Here is a 21,141-nt window from a genome sequence, read left to right on the forward strand (position 1 = left end):
GCCCTGCTTATACATCGAAACACGCCAAGAGATAATGAGTTGGCGTCATCGAGTCAACGTTTGATGGGGCACCAACTGAGGAGACCCTTGCCAGGCACGGATATGTGTTTAAAACCGGCTCTAGTCAACAGGGTTGCGGAGAAGCTGACATCAAAACGAATACAGCAGATCGAGGAGGGAAGGAAGCTCCAAAGTTCACTGAAGCGCAGCGAGTAATGGTTCAGAATGTGAAGTCACGAGTCTGGGAAGCAGGAAATATCGAAAGGAAGCTCGAACAACCAAGATCTTATCTAGAAATTTTTTTTCAGATGGCCACATCATACGCAGAAATGCCAGGGACATCAAGGAAACGCAGCCCTCGGAGTTTTCATTGGTGAATACCCACATTACGCAGGAAGATGTCATCATTCATCCGGAATCTGTCCCGGTACAGTGCTCAGCGGTGGAAAACATTCCAGCATCCATTCATCCGGAAGATCAACGAAACGAGGAACAAGTCGAAACACGCACACGAAGTGGAAGACTAGTTCGACCCAGAAGAGATAATGACTTTCAGTATTACTAGAAAAAGGGAGATGTAACATGATTTATAGCTAACCGAAGTGTAGCCCCTCACTCATAGATACTTCTTGTAGAACACACACACATACATGCCTATTATCATTGTACCTCAAGAGAAACCGATTAATAAACCAGCTGATTGAAGACACACCTCCGAGTAGTACGTCATTCTTACACCAGATAAGTCAACATACCAAAATTCGAATTCGAATTCGAGAACCCTCAAAAGCTGCAGGTCTTCATCAACCGATGCCTATGGTATATAATTCATGCCTGGTGGCCTCACAATTGGATGTCGAATGCTGACCTCCATCGTCGATGTCATCAGAAACCGATATCAACAGAAATTCTAGAACGTAAGTGCAGGTGGGTAGGGTGGGCAGAAACGAAATCTGCAAGCAAGCGCTGAATTGGAACCCGGCAGGACATCACAGCAGAGGCAAACTCAGGGCCTCATGGCAGCGGAGTCTCAACCTGGCCCAAGTCAAGGCAAAAGCGAGCTGTACATAAGTAAGTAAAGTCACAAAACCTCGAGAAGAGTTCAGTACTTCACACACGTGTTCCGTCGCAACGATTTCACGTGGGCCCCTGGACAAGTGAATGAGAAAATCGGTGTAGTAAACTATATCTTCAAGCTGGAAGGTTCCAATCGTCCAGTCAAAGTACATACCAAGCAATTGTGACCCACGAGAGGTCTTTACTTTGATAAACGTTTGTAATTTCAAAAGTTTATTCAAATGTCGCTGAGATATGGCAACGTGCTGCCTCATATCTGGACTTACCATAGAGTCCCCAAATAAAATCTGTTTCACTAAAAAGAAATCTAAGAATTTAAACATCTAAATCGAATCACTCATTCTTAAACTATTCCATCTGGACGATGTTTTTCAAAACATTCATAGAACTGAAACACCGTCCCCGTCCCCTTTGGCCCACACAGATGCGATGGTTGGGAATTCCACTTTGTTGTTTCTTCAACCGTATTCCGGCACGTTCTTCCTCGACTTAACAAATCTTCCCAGTTCGGACAGAAATCTCTTCTGCAGTCACTGCTGCCAGACCATCATCTGCCGCTTTTTGCCACTGTGCACCGAGCGCAAAACTTGCTGTACACGGTCAATCAGACTGACTCAACATTACTCGACTCAATTTCATCAAAAGTGGAGCTACTCAAACGCTGTGGAAAACCAGGAAAATTTTACTCAGTCCCGGAAAATACAACTCCCTTTTGCCTCACTTTTCAATTTTGAGTCGGTCTGATCGACCTTGCACAAAGTATAGTAGCAGTAGCTTAATGAGGGTTAGATATGAGCATTGCTTTTTCGTTCATCTTGTTGTTGTTGCTGTTCTTTCTGGCTCGAATAAATCTGTACAAATGATCCGTTTTTGCTTGATTCCACTCCAACCTGGAAGCGTCCGAAAAGTTCATCCCGTCCTCCCGACTCACACTCACACGTTCCATGTCTGGGCTGAGAAAGAAGCGGGTCAGGTCGTACGGATGGCGAGTGTCGCTGTTTGGCTTTTATTTCTTGCTGCCGCCTGACTCTCAAGCCATCAATCCCTTTTGGGAATCATTAGAGCCCCAGCCGGAGCGCAAAAGTTGGACTGCCCGGCCACTCAAGTTCGAAGCATTCCGGGGTCTGACGATCCTTCTCGGGTGTCACTAATGAGAGTTAGTCAAGATTTGCAGACTTATTCGTAAGTGATTATTGCCATTCTTGTGCGAGGCTACTTCTTATGCAATTCAATCTTCTGGGATGGATGGCTCTATCTTCCCGACACCGATCTCTCAACCCCATCCCCATCGATGGAAATACCATTTTCAAACAGGAAATTGATTTTTCTAGACTTTTTCTTTCCCAGTTCGTTCCGCTGCGATGATAATTACCTTTCATTGGCACAAACCAGATTTCATAGTTTTTCGTTTGCGATTGCGATAAAGTGCCACCCATCCTCTCCTCCGTTCCGGTTCCGTCAAAACAAAAGCCAGGCGCTCTATTTTCAAGTGTGTGGGATGGGATGCCGAGATGGCAGTTATAAACTGGGTCGGCGTCACCGTCGTCGCTTTATGAGCTGTTTAAAAGAGCATAAAATGATTGAAGTTTAATTTAATCACTTGGCACTCCCGTGCAATGCTGCAGAATTGGAATTGTGGCACTTTTTTCATCTCCTGCACTGGGAATCATGAGTTCATTCTGGTAGGTACTTGAATCGTAAATTTCAATTCTTGATGCGTGAAGCTTGGTGGTGCTGCTGAGCTGAGAGTCGGATACCTGATGGTGCCGGTCGTCGTAAAATCCGTAAGCTTGAGGATGTTCGTCGCGGTTTTTCTGTAACTGGTTTACAAAGGTGTGTGCAGACTGATGGACCGATTGGGAATTCCGGAATTGGTTTGCTAAATTGAGGTACATGAGCTAAGGCCATGGCACTTTGAATAATTCAGGTGAACCCAGTTTTAAGGCTAAAAAAATTAAGAAATAAATAAACTTTGAATACATTCACACACTTAGAAAAATTAATGTAAATTTAGGTGCTCTGAGACTGACATATACAAGCGTCAATTCTGACATAAAATTGAGTCATAATAGACGCGAAATTCAGCTCAATCAAACGTACTTTCGAACTTTTCAGTCTCGGAGCACTTATTTTTACATGACATGTTTGTTTACGTCTCATCCTTTATGTCAAAGATGGATTCCGTCACGTGTAAGATTAGGCATTTCTAAGTGTGCATGTAAAGATCTTTAGTTTTTATTGCTGTTACCAAGTTGAGTTGTTTAGGGGTAAGGTTTTTGATCTAATTTCCGTCTTACTAAGCAAAACCCGCACTTAACTTCTCTTTTCTTCTGATTTTCAAACAGAAAATGGAATATTTGTGTCAAAGATGACTTCTAAATTTATTCACCTTTTCATACGAACCGTAAGATTTGATAAAGAGTGACAAATTGTTGAGATATTGTTTCAAATCTAATACTGCTTCTTAATTCTAAATTCGTTCTACGAGTTTCAATTCCGTCCTAACGCATTTAAACGCCATTAGATTTTCTTTCTTCGATATCACTTCAAAGTGGATGCACTTCAAACGTATCAAAAATATGGTGTAATAATACTTGCCAAAAGGCCAAAATTATCATTAATACAATGCATGAACTGGCAATACGCTGCTTTTACTACATTTGTTTATTTTTGTTTTCATAAAAATTACATGACATTTTTGACATGATTGAAGTGCATCCTCCTGGATGCAATATTAAAATTTATTTTTTGCTGTGTAGGAGCGCTTCTTTTGATTTGAGAACAATGAGCGTAAATATTCATACAATGCGCTCTAACAGGATCTATGTTGTAGCTAATGAACTAACGCATCGAAAAAAAAAACAATTCAGTGCCAACATTTCAAAGGGGCGTAATTGCATTTGTAAACAATGGCTTTAGCCGTCGATTTCTTGCGAATAAAAGCTTATTCATAAAAAATAATGACACCAGCAGGTAGAGGAATGTTTCCTCTACCAGCTAGCATTGTAATTTTGGAGAGATAAGATTTCATTCGCGGGAAATTGACCGCTAAAGTCATTGTTTACAAAAGCAATTACGCCCCTTTGAAATGTTGGCACTGAATTGTTGGTTTGTGCACGGTGAAATCATTGATATTATCAGGGAATCAAAATCTACGATTTAGATAAAGATAATGTCATTCTCATTTTGGATATAGCGGGCAGACTTGGGAAAACACCCACCGGCACTGCGAGCCGTGCAAGAATATTGCTCCCCGTTCAAAGCTAACACGCACTCGGTTTCGGTACCTCTTGTCGGCTCGCCACCGATACGAACAAGAAACCTGAACGCGGAGCCGTTTTATTCGGCTTGGTGCCGTGCTATGGTTATTCGGTGCGCTCCGTGCGGCTCCGTGCCAGGGTCCGGTGCCAGACAGAATACCGTGCGTCTTCTTCTTTTTTTTTCATTATCGCAGTCTACTTGTAGCTAATTTTTTTTTTTCGTTCCTTTTCTGATTGACCTTTCCAGGGATACTGTACCTCTTTACTCCTATGGGAAAACGCCACAAACAACTGTCATTCTGTGCGTGAAGCATGACGGGCTGTTCCGTACTCTGTCGCTCAAATGAAAAATCTCATACAGTTTTTTTGGGATACTCGAACCCCCCCCCCCCCCTGAAGTTTTAAAATTTGTATGGACCGTGGAAAATTGCCAATTAACCCCCCCCCCCCCCCTAATGTCTACGTAGTTTATGAATAGCACCTAAGGAACTATCACTCTGTGAAGAGCCAATGCCGTCAATGCGAATTAATGCAATGCGTTCAGCAATTTTCACCATGCGGCGTTATTTAGAAAACTTTCTCTAGTTTACGCAGCGCGGCACAACATGCACCAAACATAAAGGTGTATTCAGATCTGAGCGATATTTCACGCGCGGAGAGAGATTTTGCGAAGGTACGAGAGGGAGAAAAGTATTAGTTGTCTCTCTCATTCCAACGCAAATTTTGCTCCGCTCCGCTAATGTACGCTCAGATCTGAATTCACCTTAATCGTAGACGAGAATGATGAGTGGTAAAATTAGCACCAGAGCACCAAACAAATTCTGAATTAATAATAAAAAGGGCCCTTCAGCATTTGTAAACAAACTGTTCTAAAGACCTATCCTCACAAAGCGAAGGTTACCCACGCAAACCAACACTATATCGTGCAGGGGAAACTTTCCCTTATCCGATGATGGTGTAAGTTTGCGTAGGCAGCCTTTGCTTTGTTAGGAAAGGGCATTAGAACGATTTTTTTTTTTTTACAAATACTGATGGGGCCTTTTCTGTGGTTGATCTAGACATTTTGCTTCATTCGATTTGTTCGCAGATGACAGGCGTTTCGTTCTTGTGGTTTTTTTTTGTTTCTTTATTACGTAGTGCCCATCGGAGCGAAGAAGTATTTTCACCCGGTTATTCATAATTTTCAACATTTCGAAAATGACCAACACATCCGTATCCGCACGGACCCTGTTCCTGTCGAGAGACCTGACAGACGCAATTAAGAACGCTTTCTTGCGGGAGGAAGGAGCTCATCCATAATGCAGGTTTTGTGGCAATCAACTAAAAATTGATAAAATTAGTAATCTGAAACGACACCTGCAAAACTTTCACCAGCGTGAGTACACTGACATACTAGTAGCTAGTGGCTCCAATTCCAATGCCGGTGAGTCTCAGATGCGGATAATTCCTGCAGTACCAGTTGCCATCGATCAAAACTTTATAAAGGCTCAGCTACAATGGTGAGCGCATCGCAACGGCACGGCAGCGCGCAATATTAAACACATGCTTCTTCATTTGACGTGCTACAATGGGTACATGCGGCAACAGCGGCATTGTACTAAAACGCCGCAAATATTCAAAATGTTGAATAAGCGGCGGCAGCTTTTGCGCGGCAAGTCGCCTGAACTTGAAATTTACAAAAATAACTTTAATTTGAATCGATCATTCTCGAAGTGACTATAACATCACGAGTAGAAGTAATTTAAAAAATGGATTGTGAGCTTACTGATGAGAAGGTCATCCAACTAATTGACCTGGTACGCAAACATCCGTATTTATACGACAAAAAATGCGGAGCGTACCGGAAGACTGCTCTAAAAGATCGGGCCTGGAGCTCAATTGCGAGCATTTTGGGTGCTGAAATTTCAGGTAATTAAAGCTTTAATTAAGTAATTAAGCTAACTTAAAACATAATACTTTTCTGTTACAGGAGATAAAGCTAGGCAGCGGTGGAAGAATCTCCGAGACAGATTTATGAAGGAGCTAAAAAAGGTCCAGGAGACTTCTACTTCGGGAGCTGGAAATGCAGAGGTACATTGCCCCAGGTGGATTTTTTATGAGGAGCTCTCATTTTTACAAGAGCACTGTGAAAGACGACGGTAATTTTGCATTGTATAAGCAAACAAAATTTTTTCGTAGTATAACTATAATTGGGTTTACAGGACTACAAGTAATTATCTAGCCTCCACGCCACCCCTCGATTCAGTTAACGAATTTGACACCCAATCCGAGGAACAATCTGGGAACCAGAACATGGATGACACCGGGGAAGTCGAATATTTGGACGAAGCTCTGGAATCACATGAACTGGGTGAGGAGAAAGGCAAGCGGAAGAAGAGGAAGAGCGACATAATCGATACAAAAATTGAAAATTTAGTGGACCAGGTTGGTGAGGTAATAGCTGCGATTGGTGCAAAAAAGAGCCGTTTTGAGCCATTCTGCAAATCCCTCGCTGAGAAGCTGGACAGACTTCCGGCTAATGTGGCTCGTGCGTTGGAAACAAAGTATACAGCTGAGGTGAATGCTTTGTTGGATCAATATGAAGCTGATTAAAATTATCCTAAGTTTGATTATCCTTAAATAAAAAATTGCATCTTTGTCCTGTGCTTCACGGACCAGCAAGCGGTGGGAAACGCCCTCGGCGAATGTTTATTCTTACTATTCTAGGAAAGGCAGTTCCAGAAATCGCACCTTACCTCCTCCAATTAGTGCACATGTACCGATGTAGTCGATGCTATTCCAGAGGTTGTAAACAACGATCAAAATTTTTAAGTCAAGTCTTGGCCGAGTTCCGGGCAGCCTGTGATTCCTTTGTAGATCGTCTTTGGGCTGTAATTCGCGCAAAAGGATACTGCATCGAAAATTCGAAATACAGTCCGAAACTTGGAAGTGTTTTTAATATTTTTGTGTTAACCCTTAACCTACATACTGGGACGGATTTTGTTTTAGTGTAATGGTTTGTTCTCGACAACTACGTAATTAATGTACAATCTGCTTAATGTTTCATCGAGAGGAAGAGTTGGGCTAAAAAAATAGCAAAACACACGTCTCGTTTTGACCCTCCACCTTTTTGAAGGGGGCGGATATACACTACCCGTCATAAGTGACGACTCGCGTGGAAAAGGATTGCAACACTCACTTCAATATTGCATCACCTAAAAAAGTTTAGCATCACCCAAGCAAAGCGGGTGATGCTAAACTTTTTTGGGGGTGATGCAATGCAAGCGAGTGTTGCAATATTTTTCCTCGCGAGTCATCACTTATGACGGGTAGTGTAAGTGTGGCATAGGTAATTTTTCTAGTTATCTGCAGTTATATTGACGAAATTTATGCAATAAAATATTTTACTTTGACGACATTCCATCAAAAACTAATCATTCATGACACAGACATCATACTGCCCCACATTGGCCATCTGGTGGCTCCGGAACAGGTTCCGGAAGCCCTGGGGGAAGGGGTAAATTTTGCTTTACATCCGAAACCTATCGAGTGACATATCATTGTTCTCAGAATTTCGTGGACAATCTAGCAGAGGACATATCATCTTTTATGTACCACATTGGCCATCTGGTGGCTCCAGATCAGGTTCCGGAAGCCCTGGGGGAAGTAGTCATTTTTCACAACAACAGAACCCTATCATGCGACATATCATTGTTCTCAGAATTTTGTGGACAATCCAGTAGAGAACATATAATCTGTTTTAAATCACATTGGCCATCGGGCGACTCCAGAACAGGTTCCGGCAGCCCTGGGGAAATTGGTCACTTTAGTATTACCCCAGAAACCTATCGAGCGACATATCATTGTCCTCAGAATTTCGTGTACAATCAGGTTCTGGAAGCCCTGGGGGTAATGGTCAATTTTTCACAACAACAGAACCCTATCAAGCGACATATCACTGTTCTCAAAATTGTGTAGACAATCCAGAAGAAGCTATATCATTTTTTCTGGTGCACTCCGGGGTAGCGGACTCAAACAAAAACCCATTATGCGACATCTCAATTCACATCAGGAATCGACAAAATTATCAATGGCTGCCATGTTGGAATCCTAGGACAAATTTTTAAACAAATTCCTCGGAGATTGTATTAATTCACTTGCCGAATAGCGATCAACAAAATTAATCTGTAACTTCTTGATCATAAATTATCGGATACTTATTCAAAAGGACGTATCTGTACCATCAGGTAGGGGAAATGTTACCCTTTATGATGGTAGTGTTAGTTTGCGTGGCAGTGCTAAGATTTCCGAGAAATTGACGTTCGAATCTTTGTTTACAAAAACAGATACGCCCTTTTGAAAAAGTGTCCAAGAATTGCCTTCCGAATGTCCTAATGATGTCCTAATGAAAGGCACTTGTCACTGGTAGATGGATTGATTACGGTATTTATTGAGCTAATTATGGATGAAATTTTACATTTTTTCAATTATTTTATTCTCGTATTCTCTTTCAATCATAACAAATCATACATTGAATAAAATCCCGGGTACTATGTCTAATTTGAGAGTTTTGTCTGAATACAATATTATCTCTGAATGTTTAGCAGTGAAGGAATTTACATAGGTATATGGTATGTTTATTATTGTGATACTGCAAACGGAAGACGATTTTTAATTATGTATTGAGCTAAATTATCTCGAGTTTGATATGCATTTCTTGGAGCATTATGATTTCTGCTGATGGAATCAGCTGTCACACTTGGTAATGGATCTGCAACTGTGCGCCACTCACCATCCACAAATTGACCGGTGTGGTTGAGGTGGTCCGGAAACGTAGGTGGAGCATATACACGTCTAGCATGCTTATTTGAGAAATTATGCAGAACAATGATGGCTTTCGTTATGTTTTCTGCGGCTTCAGGAGTCATTACGAGTGGAACCTTCAAAATTCTCCATCGAGCAACCATTATTCCGAAGGAATTTTCAATCGTACGTCTAGCTCTCGACAAACGCTGGTTGAAATAGTCTTTGATTGTTGGCAAGTTTCTTCCCGGGTACGGTCTCATAAGGTTATTCATCAATGGGAAGGCAGCGTCACCAACTATGAAGTGAGGTGAAAGTTGATTTGAATATGGTAGGCAAGTTGCAGGTGGTAAATCAAGATTTCCTTCTCGTAAACGGCGCCCAAATTCACTGTTCGAAAACACACTTCCATCTGAATTTCCGCCGTAAGCTCCGATATCAACTGCAACGAAATTGTAGTTTGCATCACAAGCTGCAAGCAGAACTATTGAATGTTGTTTCTTGTAGTTGTAATACACCGATCCTGCCTTTGGAGGACACTGTATTACTATATGTTTCCCGTCGATAGCTGAGCAACAGTTGGGAAGTTGCCATTGATGATAAAATTCTAAAGCATAAGTTTTCCAAGTTTCTTCATCAGGAACCGGAAGATATTCAGCAACCAGTACATCCCATAGTACTTTCACTACCTCCTGTGTAATCCGATGAGCTGTAGACCGTCCAACCCTGAATAAACGAGACAGTGTAAAGTGGTTCATTCCATGCGCTAGATACCTGAAATGAAATAGAGCAATATAGTCAAATGTCTATAACACGAATGTTCAAGAGGTTCTTGGTATGCGAATCACGAACATTTTCGGTTTTTATTGAATTTAATGTTAATTTGCAATGATTAAGCTGAAACTTATAAATACGTTTGAGAGTACTTACATAAGCGTCATAAAAAGACGGCATTCCGGATTTATGGGTTTTCTGATGGAGAATTTTTCTAGTCGATGCTTCACAGTTTCCAACAGCTTCTGAAAAACATCTGGTGTCATACGAACCGATCGCACAAAATAATCAGGATCTCCTTTCTTCATTAGATCGAACGCTGTTTCGTAGAATCCTTCGGTTTTACGGCGTCGATTTGATGGCCTAATCCACCATCGTCGGCGCGATCGTCGGTTTCTTGGCATTTCATCTCGGATATTTTTAATTTCACGCAAAATTTTCAATGAAGTTAATAGTTGAAGAGCTTGCGATGCGGTTTCCATTTTCGCGAAAGTTGTCAATGACAACAGAGCGTCAATCGCATATCACCTGTCACATTGTAGACACGAAAGCGGCAAGCGGCAAAGGCAATCAGTTTAGAACATTTTAGTACACTGCCGCATTCTGCGCACTGCCGTGCCGTTGCGCTGCGCTCTCCATTGTAGCTGAGCCTTAACACAGTGTTGCGTCAAGATGGTAACTGCCGGAGGCCTTCCGTTCCGTGTTTTCTAACAGCCGGGGATAGCAGATTTGATAAACGTGCTAGGTCCAGCTGTAAACGCAAAAATCAATCGTCGGAATATACTGGATCATGTCACGCTCACGGTGGAAGCGTTTCGAAAGAAAATTACAAATGAGTTCAGAGGACAGACCATTTGCGTAAAGCTCGATGTTGCAACAAGGCGAGGACGAAGTGTATTGGCCGTCTGTATCCAGTGCCTACGCGATGGGAAATTCGTTCTGAGAACGTTGGCCGTGTACGATCTCAATGTGTCACACACAGCTGAAGCTATAAATCGGAAGTAATCGATGTGCTGGCTCACTTCGGCGTGGACATTACCCAGGTTTATGCGGTCACTACGGATAACGGGGCAAATGTACGACGTTCAACGAAACGCTTCGGCGGTATCAATTGATTATGATATAAATGTTGATGATGAAGAGTTCAGCTATTGCGATGAACTTGACCAGCAAATAACTACTGATACTGATAGCACAAACGAAGTGACAGACAGAGCGGCTCGAAATTTGGTTTGACGCACTTACATTTGAAATTTTCGAGTGTACCTCACGGCAACACTATCTACTCATATGTACTAGCTTAAAGTAGTTGATGCTATTGGGGCATCGCCTGTTATCTCTTTTTCTCTAACGAAAATTGAAAGGGAGAGCCTGTTGTCAAACTGCATGTCACTATGTTGTGTTCATTGTTATCTGCACTTTTTTTGTATAATGAAAGACCTTAGGCCAAAATGATTAGGAGTAAACACATCGGGTTAACATTTGCTTACAAATAAACGATGTTGAGCTGTCAATGACTCGCGCTTTTTGGCGGCAATTGTTGCTAAAGATTTCATCAGTCGGTGCTCCTAACCAAAGCCATGGTCATTCGCGACCGAGAAGATATCGTTGTTGGACGCCAAACAGGACCCGCCCGTAAAAAAAAATCCAATAAAAATACAATGATTTTGAATGGAGATTTTTGTTGATTATCATAAAATCAAAACGAAAATCATGGTATATGAGAAATGTACAGTAAAAAAGGGGGGTTGTTAAGCATCTTAACAATAAAAAAACTGATTTTTCTCGAACAAATTTGATCTCATCAAATTAATTTTCATTGAGAATTGTATCTTTTAAAACGAAATTTATTTTTTCACCCGTCCAATAATTTAACAATAAATTTATAATGTGCCCGAAATTCAACCGTAAAAATCATTGTAATTTCGTTATTTTATTATAATTATTTTTTTTTTCGGGTGGCCATACTCGGTATGCATTTGCTCCTCCGTAGAGGAACTGAAAGCTCTCGACGAGGGCGATCTGAAGAAGGAAAATTTACTCCAAAATCATGCCGAAATCCATCGAATCGATCGACGTGCTGAAGGTGAGATGGTGAGAATGAAGGAGGATCGGATGAAACCAATTTTGTTCAATTTATTATTTATTTCGGCTAAAGATGCTGTATGTCACGCGTTTGAGCATGATTGCGGTTCGATGGTGCGATGCTCTATTCTGGACCGGGCTACGCGTACCTTGTTACCTGAAGACGAGGAGGGAATCTTCGGATTCATGGAGGAGGACATCAGAAATGAGGAAGCTCGTATCCGAGGACAAAAGTGTTACATCTGCAAGGAACGGTATGCAAACGTTTGGTGTTGCGCGAAGAAGTGCTTCCGTTCATTCCATACGCTTTGTGGGATGCAGAATGAGTGCCTGTCGCATTACGTGGAAACGTTCCAGTCGTGGTGCGATAAGCACGTAGCGCTGGTGGATAAGGTGAAACACTCCGAGACCGAAGCCTGTGGGATTTGCTACGATGATATGGGACCGTACAGGAAGCTGGAATCGATTCGTGACCTGTGCTGTCAGAATGGCTGGTTCCATCGGAGCTACGTGGCACAGTTTGCCCAATCGGCGAGGTACTTTTTCAATTGCCCTTTGTGCAACAAGGACGACTTTAGTCAGCAGATCCATCAGCGTGGCATTTATATTCCGGAAAATTAAGCGAAGCGGCGGAGGTGGGTGAATCGGTATTTGAATACTGAATATTTTATTTTAATTGTTCGAGGGATGCCTCGTGGGAGCTGGAACCGAATGTATTCAACGATCAGTTGGAACGTCCTTCGGAGTGTGACGCTGAAGAGTGTCGCTGTCGGTATGGGCGAGATTACGACGATTGCAAGCGTTGGGATCTGATCCTTTGTGCAACGTGCGGTTCGACTTGTCGCCAAGATCAGTGCATGGAGGTTCCCTCGAAGAACTATGTTTTCACCTTTTGTCGTCCGATTGTCCGAAAGACGCCGGAAGCGGTTTTGAAGCTAGCCGAGGCTTCCCGAAGAGTGGAAGCAGCAAGATGGGGGAAGCCGGTAACGATAGCAGAGAGGGGAGTTCTAGGGGCCGATCTAGTGGCAGACGTCAGATTGAATCGGATGATTCAGATTCTGAAGAGTCAGTTGCATTGACGACCAAACGCAAATCTCAGAAAAGACGAACCGCAATAGACAGTGACGACAGCGATTCCGATCTGGTTTCTACACGAAAGAAACCAACGTCGAAATGACGGCTGTCCACGTCTTCATCTAGTTCTTCCTCGTTCGTTTCTTCGAAACGAAGAAATCAGTCTGGAGGAACTGGTCAAGAAGATTCCACTGCCACGACGAACTTCTGTCGAAAAATTACTTCGAGTCAAACCGGTCGTAAGGCTCGAGAAGCTCAGCTCGGAAAAGATCAAATCGTTGACTTCTTCGGAGAATGAAGACGAAGCATCCTCCGCCGGATCGTCGACCGTGTTCGATTTCAACTATCGTGTGAAGTTAAACAAAAAGCAGGGCCGAAAATCGATGGTAGAATTGCAGCCGATCAAACAGGTCATCCGCTCCGACACGAACACGCTAACGGATGCCTCTGTGGAGATCGTGCGTCCCAAGACGCCTGCCCAGAAATCTTTTGGAAAGCAGTTCAAACTGAAGCTTTTTGGGTCGAAAACCGTCCCACGAAAACGTTCCACCAGCGAGTCTGATCCGGAGTACGTTACAGCGAAGAAAAGTTGATTTAATTTTAATGACGAACTTGCAGAATTTTCCAGCACTAGTGCACTAAGCAGGTCTTTCCCACGGCGCAATAGATTACTGCCAACGGTGCCACCTCAAGCGGAAATGCGATTCGAGACCGGGTTGACGTTGATGCTCAAAAGCGAGAAAATGTTCCGGATTTCTCTACCCATGCGAATGTCAGCTGGTATCACACTGCTTACAGGTACTGAGGGAGAACCTTCCAAAACTTCTAGTGTTTGGACTGGTGGTATGGCACAAAGAATGCACAATGCACCACGAACCGACGGAGAATCGTATGTGCTGTGATCAATGTGATTGGTGAGGCAGAAGGAAACAAGCCAGCACTTGCATTATCACGACGTTCTTATGCATAATCTAGTGTGACGAAACGTTGGATCATGCGTAAGAACACCGTGAGAACGACAGAGTCGACTACATTCCTTCTGCCGCACCTATAGTAACGCACACGGCTCCCGCGCTGACTGTTCCTTACTTTCTCACTCTAATCAAAATTTCCTTCGATGAGTGAGAAAACAGCACCCCGTCAACACGAGCAAGGACACGAGTTGCCAGATCATTGCACACAAAACCAACTTGAATTAATTCAAAACAAAAATACTAGCGAACCTGGCGGTGAGGGGCGGAAGGTGGACTAAAATTCTATTACAGAGAACCACATTATTTTAATTCATTTCTTCGGAGAAAGTCGTCTGTAACTTCGTTTGTGCTGATAGCCTAGAAGGGAACATTGATGAAGAAAATGTCCTCAATGTGATTGCGAATGTCATTGTGGATAGCGTAAGGTGTGCTGCGCATACGCTTCAACTGCGTGTTTACGACGATTAAATCCTTGAAATTGAAGGAAAGACTGAATAAGATTCGAACATTGGTAAAACAACTCCGTACCAAACGGTGAGTAAATCAAAGAAAATGCATCTCATGAATCCACATTCCATAAACTTTCTTCTTTTTTAGCTTCCTAAATTTGTTCGAACGAAGTCAAGTTCCAATCCTAAAACTGGATTGCGACACTGTAACGTGGTTACAGATTTCCGATATTACCGTAAAAAAATATCTAATTGGAAAAGAACATTCACTTGCATGCAAGAGTCCGCATTCTTAGTCTCTAATCCACCCAAGCTGCGAGACGCCAAAGGGGTTCTGTCAGCGATTTTCGATTTTCGATAAAAGGAGGGGTCGTCCATAAATGACTCTTCTCGCAATTTAAAACACGAAAACTACCGAATGAGTGGTCGTCGGGTTCTTTCTTGGGGTTAAAGTATATCCTCATCTGCATGAGCCGTTCTTTATTAGTTTGATCAGCAAACAGGTCATACGCTATTTTAAAGTGAGTAATAAATAGTCAACAGATAAATTAAGTGGTATAAAAAAAAGTACTAGTAGGTGGAGTAGGTCAGTGGTGTAGACAGAAGGTGATACCTTTGAAAAGTAAGCGCCATTGAAGAACAATTACCCAACCAACTATTGTTTCCTCGAACAGACAAAAGTACGATCAATTCCGGTAGCCAAGTGACGAACCACCCAGCGAACTAGCTGACTGTTCGCTTAATCCATAGTAGGACCCTCGCTCGGCTCTAGAGGGCCACCACTAGCGAAGTAAACATGTGTGCGGTGAATCACCGCGCATGCCACCGCCACAAGCAAGTGCACTTGCGTCGACGCATCGTTGGACTACGAGGGATTACGAGGGACGCCTCCACCGACGATTTGCAGCAGGGCAAGCAGAATCAATTGAAAAAACAATCGAACCATGTCTACAAAACTAACAAATCACAAAACATGTAAGAAAATGCATTAATTGCCCGTATACACTGTTCTAAATTTCCGTAAATGCCGTCCATGGGCAGAATAAACCAAATAGCGCTATGAAGTAGAAATTCAGATTATGATAATTTTTCATGATCGCAAGGCAACTCCCTAGCTTAAATGTATGAGATCGGTTTATGCAGATACGGTTTTTGTTTCGCTATCTTAGTATAGACTCTAGACTTGGAAAACCTTCAAAGGAAACCGGGTCTACCCTTAAGTTGGCGTAAGTTCCGCTTTGTTTCGGTAACTCCTTCCGTGAGTTTGGTGTGGAAAGTTTCGGTCGTGGGTTAACGGTTGAGGATTTGGACTCGCCTTGAGGTCTCCCAGTTGGGCACGGGATTCAAAGAGAGATTCTATACACGCTCCTTCACGGCAAGAAAAAGACACTTGTCTGGCGCTTAAGTGAAGGTTGTATTTGGCACCCACCCTTTCCTTCTCCTACTCCCGTTACAACACCAGATAGAATTCCGCATAGAACTTTTTGACGTTTAATCGTCTTTTTCTATCTAGCACACATAAATGAATGGACGGCTTGTTTTCCCACTAATCTGTTTCCCTCTTGCTCGTACTCGTTCTATTTAAATAGTGCAGTAGTGTGCGCCGATTAAACGTCAAAAAGCTCTATACTCCATGTTGGCTCATCTTTCGGAACACAACACATTGATCACTGAGCTAGTAAATGAAAACAATGAGCTGATCATGACTACAGACGACCAGTGCGGTAAATTTTCATTTTCAATCGAAAATAAACGATGAATTTGAGAAACACTATGAATCATTATCAACAAGTCACTCTTCAATCGTTTGATATCGATTAGCACCATCATTTGAGTCACTGCAGTTCATTTTCATTTGAGAAACTGTACGTATTCATTTGAGCATGTTTATCGTATGCTTGTCACGAAGATAATGAACGATGAGCGTAGCTGTCAAAACTCGGAATGAACATAAGGTTTTTTGGTTCATGCTCACTCGCATTGATCAACAGCAGAACAGACGAGTGCACGGATGGATTTTAGTTCACTCACTCGACAAAAAGTGACACAACAGCGGGGCCCTGTCTACTAAAAATGAACACATGAATAATACTCACATTCTCACATAACATTTGAAACGGGTTTATCAACTTATGTACACAAAACTTGTTAAGCCTTTTTCGCACGAACCGAATACGCTCACGCAAACTAACAACACCATCGGGCAGAGGAAATTCTCCCCTTCCCGACAGTGCTCTTGGTTTGCGTGGGCGTACTTCGGTTCTCGTGAAAGGGCCTAGCAAATTATTTACAAAAGTTGATAGGCCCTTTTCAAATGTTACGCGAGCATTATTCATGTGTTCATTTTTAGTAAACAGGGCCCCGCTGTTGTGTCTAAAAAATTTCAGTAGATGAACTAAAGTTCACCCGTGCACAGGTCTACAGCGAGAACAGAATACCTCGCACAGTGGGGTATATTGATTTGCATCGGTTAAAATTAATGTTACGGAACGCTGATCGACAAAAAAAGACGAAGTACCCGGGATCGTTGGAATTGAGACAAATGAGAGTTGTTTAACTGGTAAGTGCTACGTTGAAATTGATATAATCTGTTCTTAACCAATATTCAATTAATCTTCATCGTAGGATAAACAGCAAGCAAACTAAATACTACTGTGCATTCGCACCGTCGGCAATATCGAAGATCTTCGCCAGATCAAAATCAAGGCTGCGATGAATTTTGGTAGGAGCTTAATGACGGAAATACCTTTTATTATAGTGGAGGAATTTTGCACCAGTGGCTGATTAAGCTGATTTTCCTTAGAAAGAGCTGTCACAACAAGAAATTGGTGAAACTGATTTAAGGACAGCTGAGAAATGGCAGTGGACGACGGAAATGGGTCATATACCGAAGTAGTGCGCTTCCGTAGCTGTAGTTATATTAGGGACGAAAAGAAGTGCATGTGGAATAGAAGTTTTTGTAGGTGGACGCATAACTGTCCCATGTGATGGTAGTTCGATAGTACATGCAACAGTTGTATTACAGCCGATTAATTTCTATTCGAATTGTTCTCCTCTTTCTGTGGTTGTTAGCAGTTTGAGCGATTAAAGTGATTTATTAGGAACTTTTTTTGTATTGATGATATTCAACTGATCGTGTATGATAAATTTGTATTCAAATTAATGCAACCATTAAGTTTTCAGCCAGCTGTTCCTTCCAGTTGTATAAGGTGCCAGAGATTTGTTCGTACACTTACTTGTTCAGCTCAATAAGCAAAATATTTTCCAGAGTATCCAGAGTAGATTCTCGAGGAATTTGCATTTAAAGCCATTGTTTACGTTTGATTGTTCCGCCCATTTCAATTGTTGGTCTAACTATAAGCTTTTTTTTACGTTTAATTGACTTTCTCTGTCTGTCTCCTAACAGAGATGCTAGTTTTTGTTTTTCCCTTTTTTGGTTCCGTATTCCGTTCGTTCTACTCTAAGAGGAAACAATACGGGGGCGAAAACGAACCACTTTTCTGTCAAACGTGAACCAGCTCGTGATTGGCCGATTTGAAGTGCGTAAGGTAAGATATAGACGAGTGCACGGATGGATTTGAGTTCACTCACTCGACAAAAAGTAACACAACAGCGGGGCCCTGTTTACTAAAAATAAACACATGAATAATACTCGCGTAACATTTGAAACGGGCCTATCAACTTTTGTACACAAAACTTGTTAAGCCCTTTTCGCGCGAACCGAATACGCCCACGCAAACTAACAACACCATCGGGTAGGAGAAATTCTCCCCTCCCCGATAGTGCTCTTGGTTTACGTAAGCATACTTCGGTTCTCGTGAAAAGGATCTTGCAAGTTGTTTAGAAAAACTGATAATCCATTTTCAAATGATATGCGAGCATTATTCATGTGTTCATTTTTAGTAAATAGGGCCCCGCTGTTGTGTCACTTTTTGTTGAGTGAGTGAATTCAAATCCATCTGTGCACTCGTCTATAGAGATAGATTTAGATAGTGATATAGACAATAGAGTAAGAAGCCAGTGGTCTCCTCTTCCTCTTAGATCCTACTCACACTTACTTGTTATGATTAGACTAGAGTAGGTGTATGATGAGTCACGCCAAGAGAAAAATAGTTGAACTCGCATCACGGTTTTCGAGAGATTCCCTTTCTTTTCACTTGGCAACAGAGGACTTCTACACCAACTTCCATCAACAAAAAATAGCGGCTGTGGTTAATCATTATATCAGTGATTTTGTCAAATTATCTTAACAAAAAATAATAGAAATTCTCATTACTGATCGTCATCAAACGTATCCCATGACAATTTAATGCTCACTGCGTGTTTATGATCATTTCTTCGATTATATTTTATTGCAAATGTACCACTAACGTAGAGTGTACCACGCGTGTTCCCGAGGAAACATCAACCAAACTGTTTGTTTACTTCAAAATGTGGATTTCTCACAACGCAAATTAAAGCATTTTTCATTGAGCATCTTGCCTGATTTGCTAAACTATTCACATACAAGAAATCCGGAAGATCATAACCACTAAGGCACTATTCTTTTTTTCTGTATTAAAGACATTTTAACTGCTGTCATTCGGGTCTTAGGCACTTAAAATTAGGCACTATTCTAATTTTCCATTTCCATTTTTCTTAACAAAAATATTCCAGAAGACCAAGTACTGTAGACCAAGTTTTGGAGCATCTCAGATGAATAAATTCATCACGAAAAGTGAAAAAGTGTGCCGCTACCTATGCCTCACGACAGAAATTTCTACTCACAACACTCTTTTTGAAGTTCTCCTATTCACCGCTAGAGGTTGAATCGATCGCTTGGTTTCTATTAAAAAGGCGTATACCTTTCGTGGACCTTTCATAACATCGTATTGTTTGTTTACTTTGCACGATAGGCTGCCGGTTTGACAGTTAAATAGGTAGACTTGACTTCACTCTTGGCGTGACTCATTATACACCGACTCTAGATTAGACTATCCAATGTATGAGGTTGAAGGACTGATCGGTTCGAAAGTCCAAAATTGCGTGTGATTTGTTTTCATTCTTTCCCCGCTCAAAAAGGATTTAAGTTTCGGGAAGCCTTCCTAAGGCGGCCTACCGATAACTATCGATAAAAGTTGGGCAACGTGATTTTTGGTGTAATTTTCGGAATCTGATTGGTTTTGGAAAAATATCTGGAAGTTAAAAGACCATCATGAAGAGTATGTGTGTTTGTCGCTGGAAGTTTTACATCTTACCCCTAACTCCACCCTCGTCCAAGAAGCGCATCATCGGCGAACGAGAAGCATTCGGAAATAAGCACAACATCCACCAGAGGAAAAAGGCCAACCTCGATGAAGATGACGCTGGAATATAAACTAATTAACGTCAGAAGCACAGGCATCTTTTTATCTTTATTGCTTCTTACATACACACGCCCTTCTTTCTTCCCCAAAGTTCCTCCTTACAGCCCTCTCATTTTCTTTATTGGGTGCCGTCCTTAAGATCGGAATTCTAATACCCATCTTCCTTCTCTTTTTTTTTTTTCCTACAACATCCACCGCAAAGTAGAGTAGCTCGGTTAAGCAGCATACTGGTAACTGGTTGCTTGTAGCCAGCTCTGCACAGGGAGTCCTTTTTGCGAGCAACAAACACATCGTTAAAAGTTGAGCATCTTCTTTTGGTTTAGCATCATCAGTAAACAGCCAGTATCTACCATACCCAAGAAGATGATGTGAGCGACTAGGACACCGACGGATGGTGATGGAATTGCAAATTGATTGCTCACAGTCGCTGTGGTAGCAGCAGCAATGATGCTGCTATTGAAGATGAGTTTTAGTACCGCATGGGAATTAATTGAAGAGTGTTTCTGAGTACGCATAAAAGAGCAAAAATTTAGTCGAAAAAACTTGCGGGCCGGTCGTAGGGGGTGAGACGCTTCGGAGGAAGTGGAATCATAAGAACGTAAGAACATACGGTTGTGCAAACAATCTGGAGAGAAAACATTCAATTGATGGGATCTTTCGGCGAATTAATGTAAGTGTGCAATTTTATAAAGTTCCCAGAAGCTACACAGACTACGCAATAATTTTATGGACACACAAAATGGTTCCTAATTGCCCCCGGGGTTTCAATGCTGCCAAGAGACGATCAACTTTTTGACCTTCTTCAGCAACCGAAGACACATTCAACTTTCACACATTGCTTCGTGCCAACACCGAACGCTATTTCATGTTTCATCATTTCTCATCATCAACTGCCACCCTTTAGAGCGTGGAAATCTAAAATCTTCCCAGAATTCCGTTCGGTCGGTCCCTGTTTGGTCCCTTCCGGTTTAATCAAGTGTTTCCAAGAAGTGGCAACAAGCTGTGTTTGTGCAAACCAAACTAATCCTCCACACCCCACCCCCTCAAAAAGAAAACGCCTTTTCCGTCAAAGTATGAAAACCTTTTAATCACCTTCCTGCTGCCGCACCAGTTTCATAAGTAGAAGGATCCGGTGCACCTTACGGTTAACGAACGAACCGAAAAGCTCATTTTAATCTATAGTAGTCACTTTATCGTACAAATTTAGAAACGGAAGATGTTTCGGCACGTGAACAGCATCGTACTTTGCCGGAAGGTTTAATTTGCTTTCTTGCGTGGTTGGTGTTATCAGACCTTCGCAATACATGGGCTAATATTTGTG

The 21,141-nt window shown here is 42.0% G+C and overlaps 2 protein-coding genes and 1 pseudogene across 2 annotated transcripts in view; 1 reads left to right on the forward strand and 2 right to left on the reverse strand.

The window, feature by feature from the left end:
- LOC135706744 (uncharacterized) overlaps window positions 1-21,141 on the reverse strand; it is a 282,223-nt gene that overhangs the window by 86,440 nt on the left and 174,642 nt on the right. The gene's annotated exons all lie outside the window — the stretch shown is intronic.
- LOC135706767 (uncharacterized) lies at window positions 8,813-10,458 on the reverse strand. Its single transcript, XM_065228423.1, has one exon. The coding sequence runs from the start codon at window positions 9,875-9,877 to the stop codon at window positions 8,957-8,959; it is 921 nt and encodes a 306-aa protein (XP_065084495.1). The 5' UTR covers window positions 9,878-10,458; the 3' UTR covers window positions 8,813-8,956.
- LOC135706745 (transcriptional regulator ATRX homolog) lies at window positions 12,656-14,299 on the forward strand (annotated as a pseudogene).

Source organism: Ochlerotatus camptorhynchus, unplaced genomic scaffold (assembly GCF_037179485.1).
Source record: "Ochlerotatus camptorhynchus isolate MF236.1 unplaced genomic scaffold, CSIRO-AGI_Acam_v1.1 ptg000290l, whole genome shotgun sequence".
NCBI lineage: Eukaryota > Metazoa > Arthropoda > Insecta > Diptera > Culicidae > Ochlerotatus > Ochlerotatus camptorhynchus.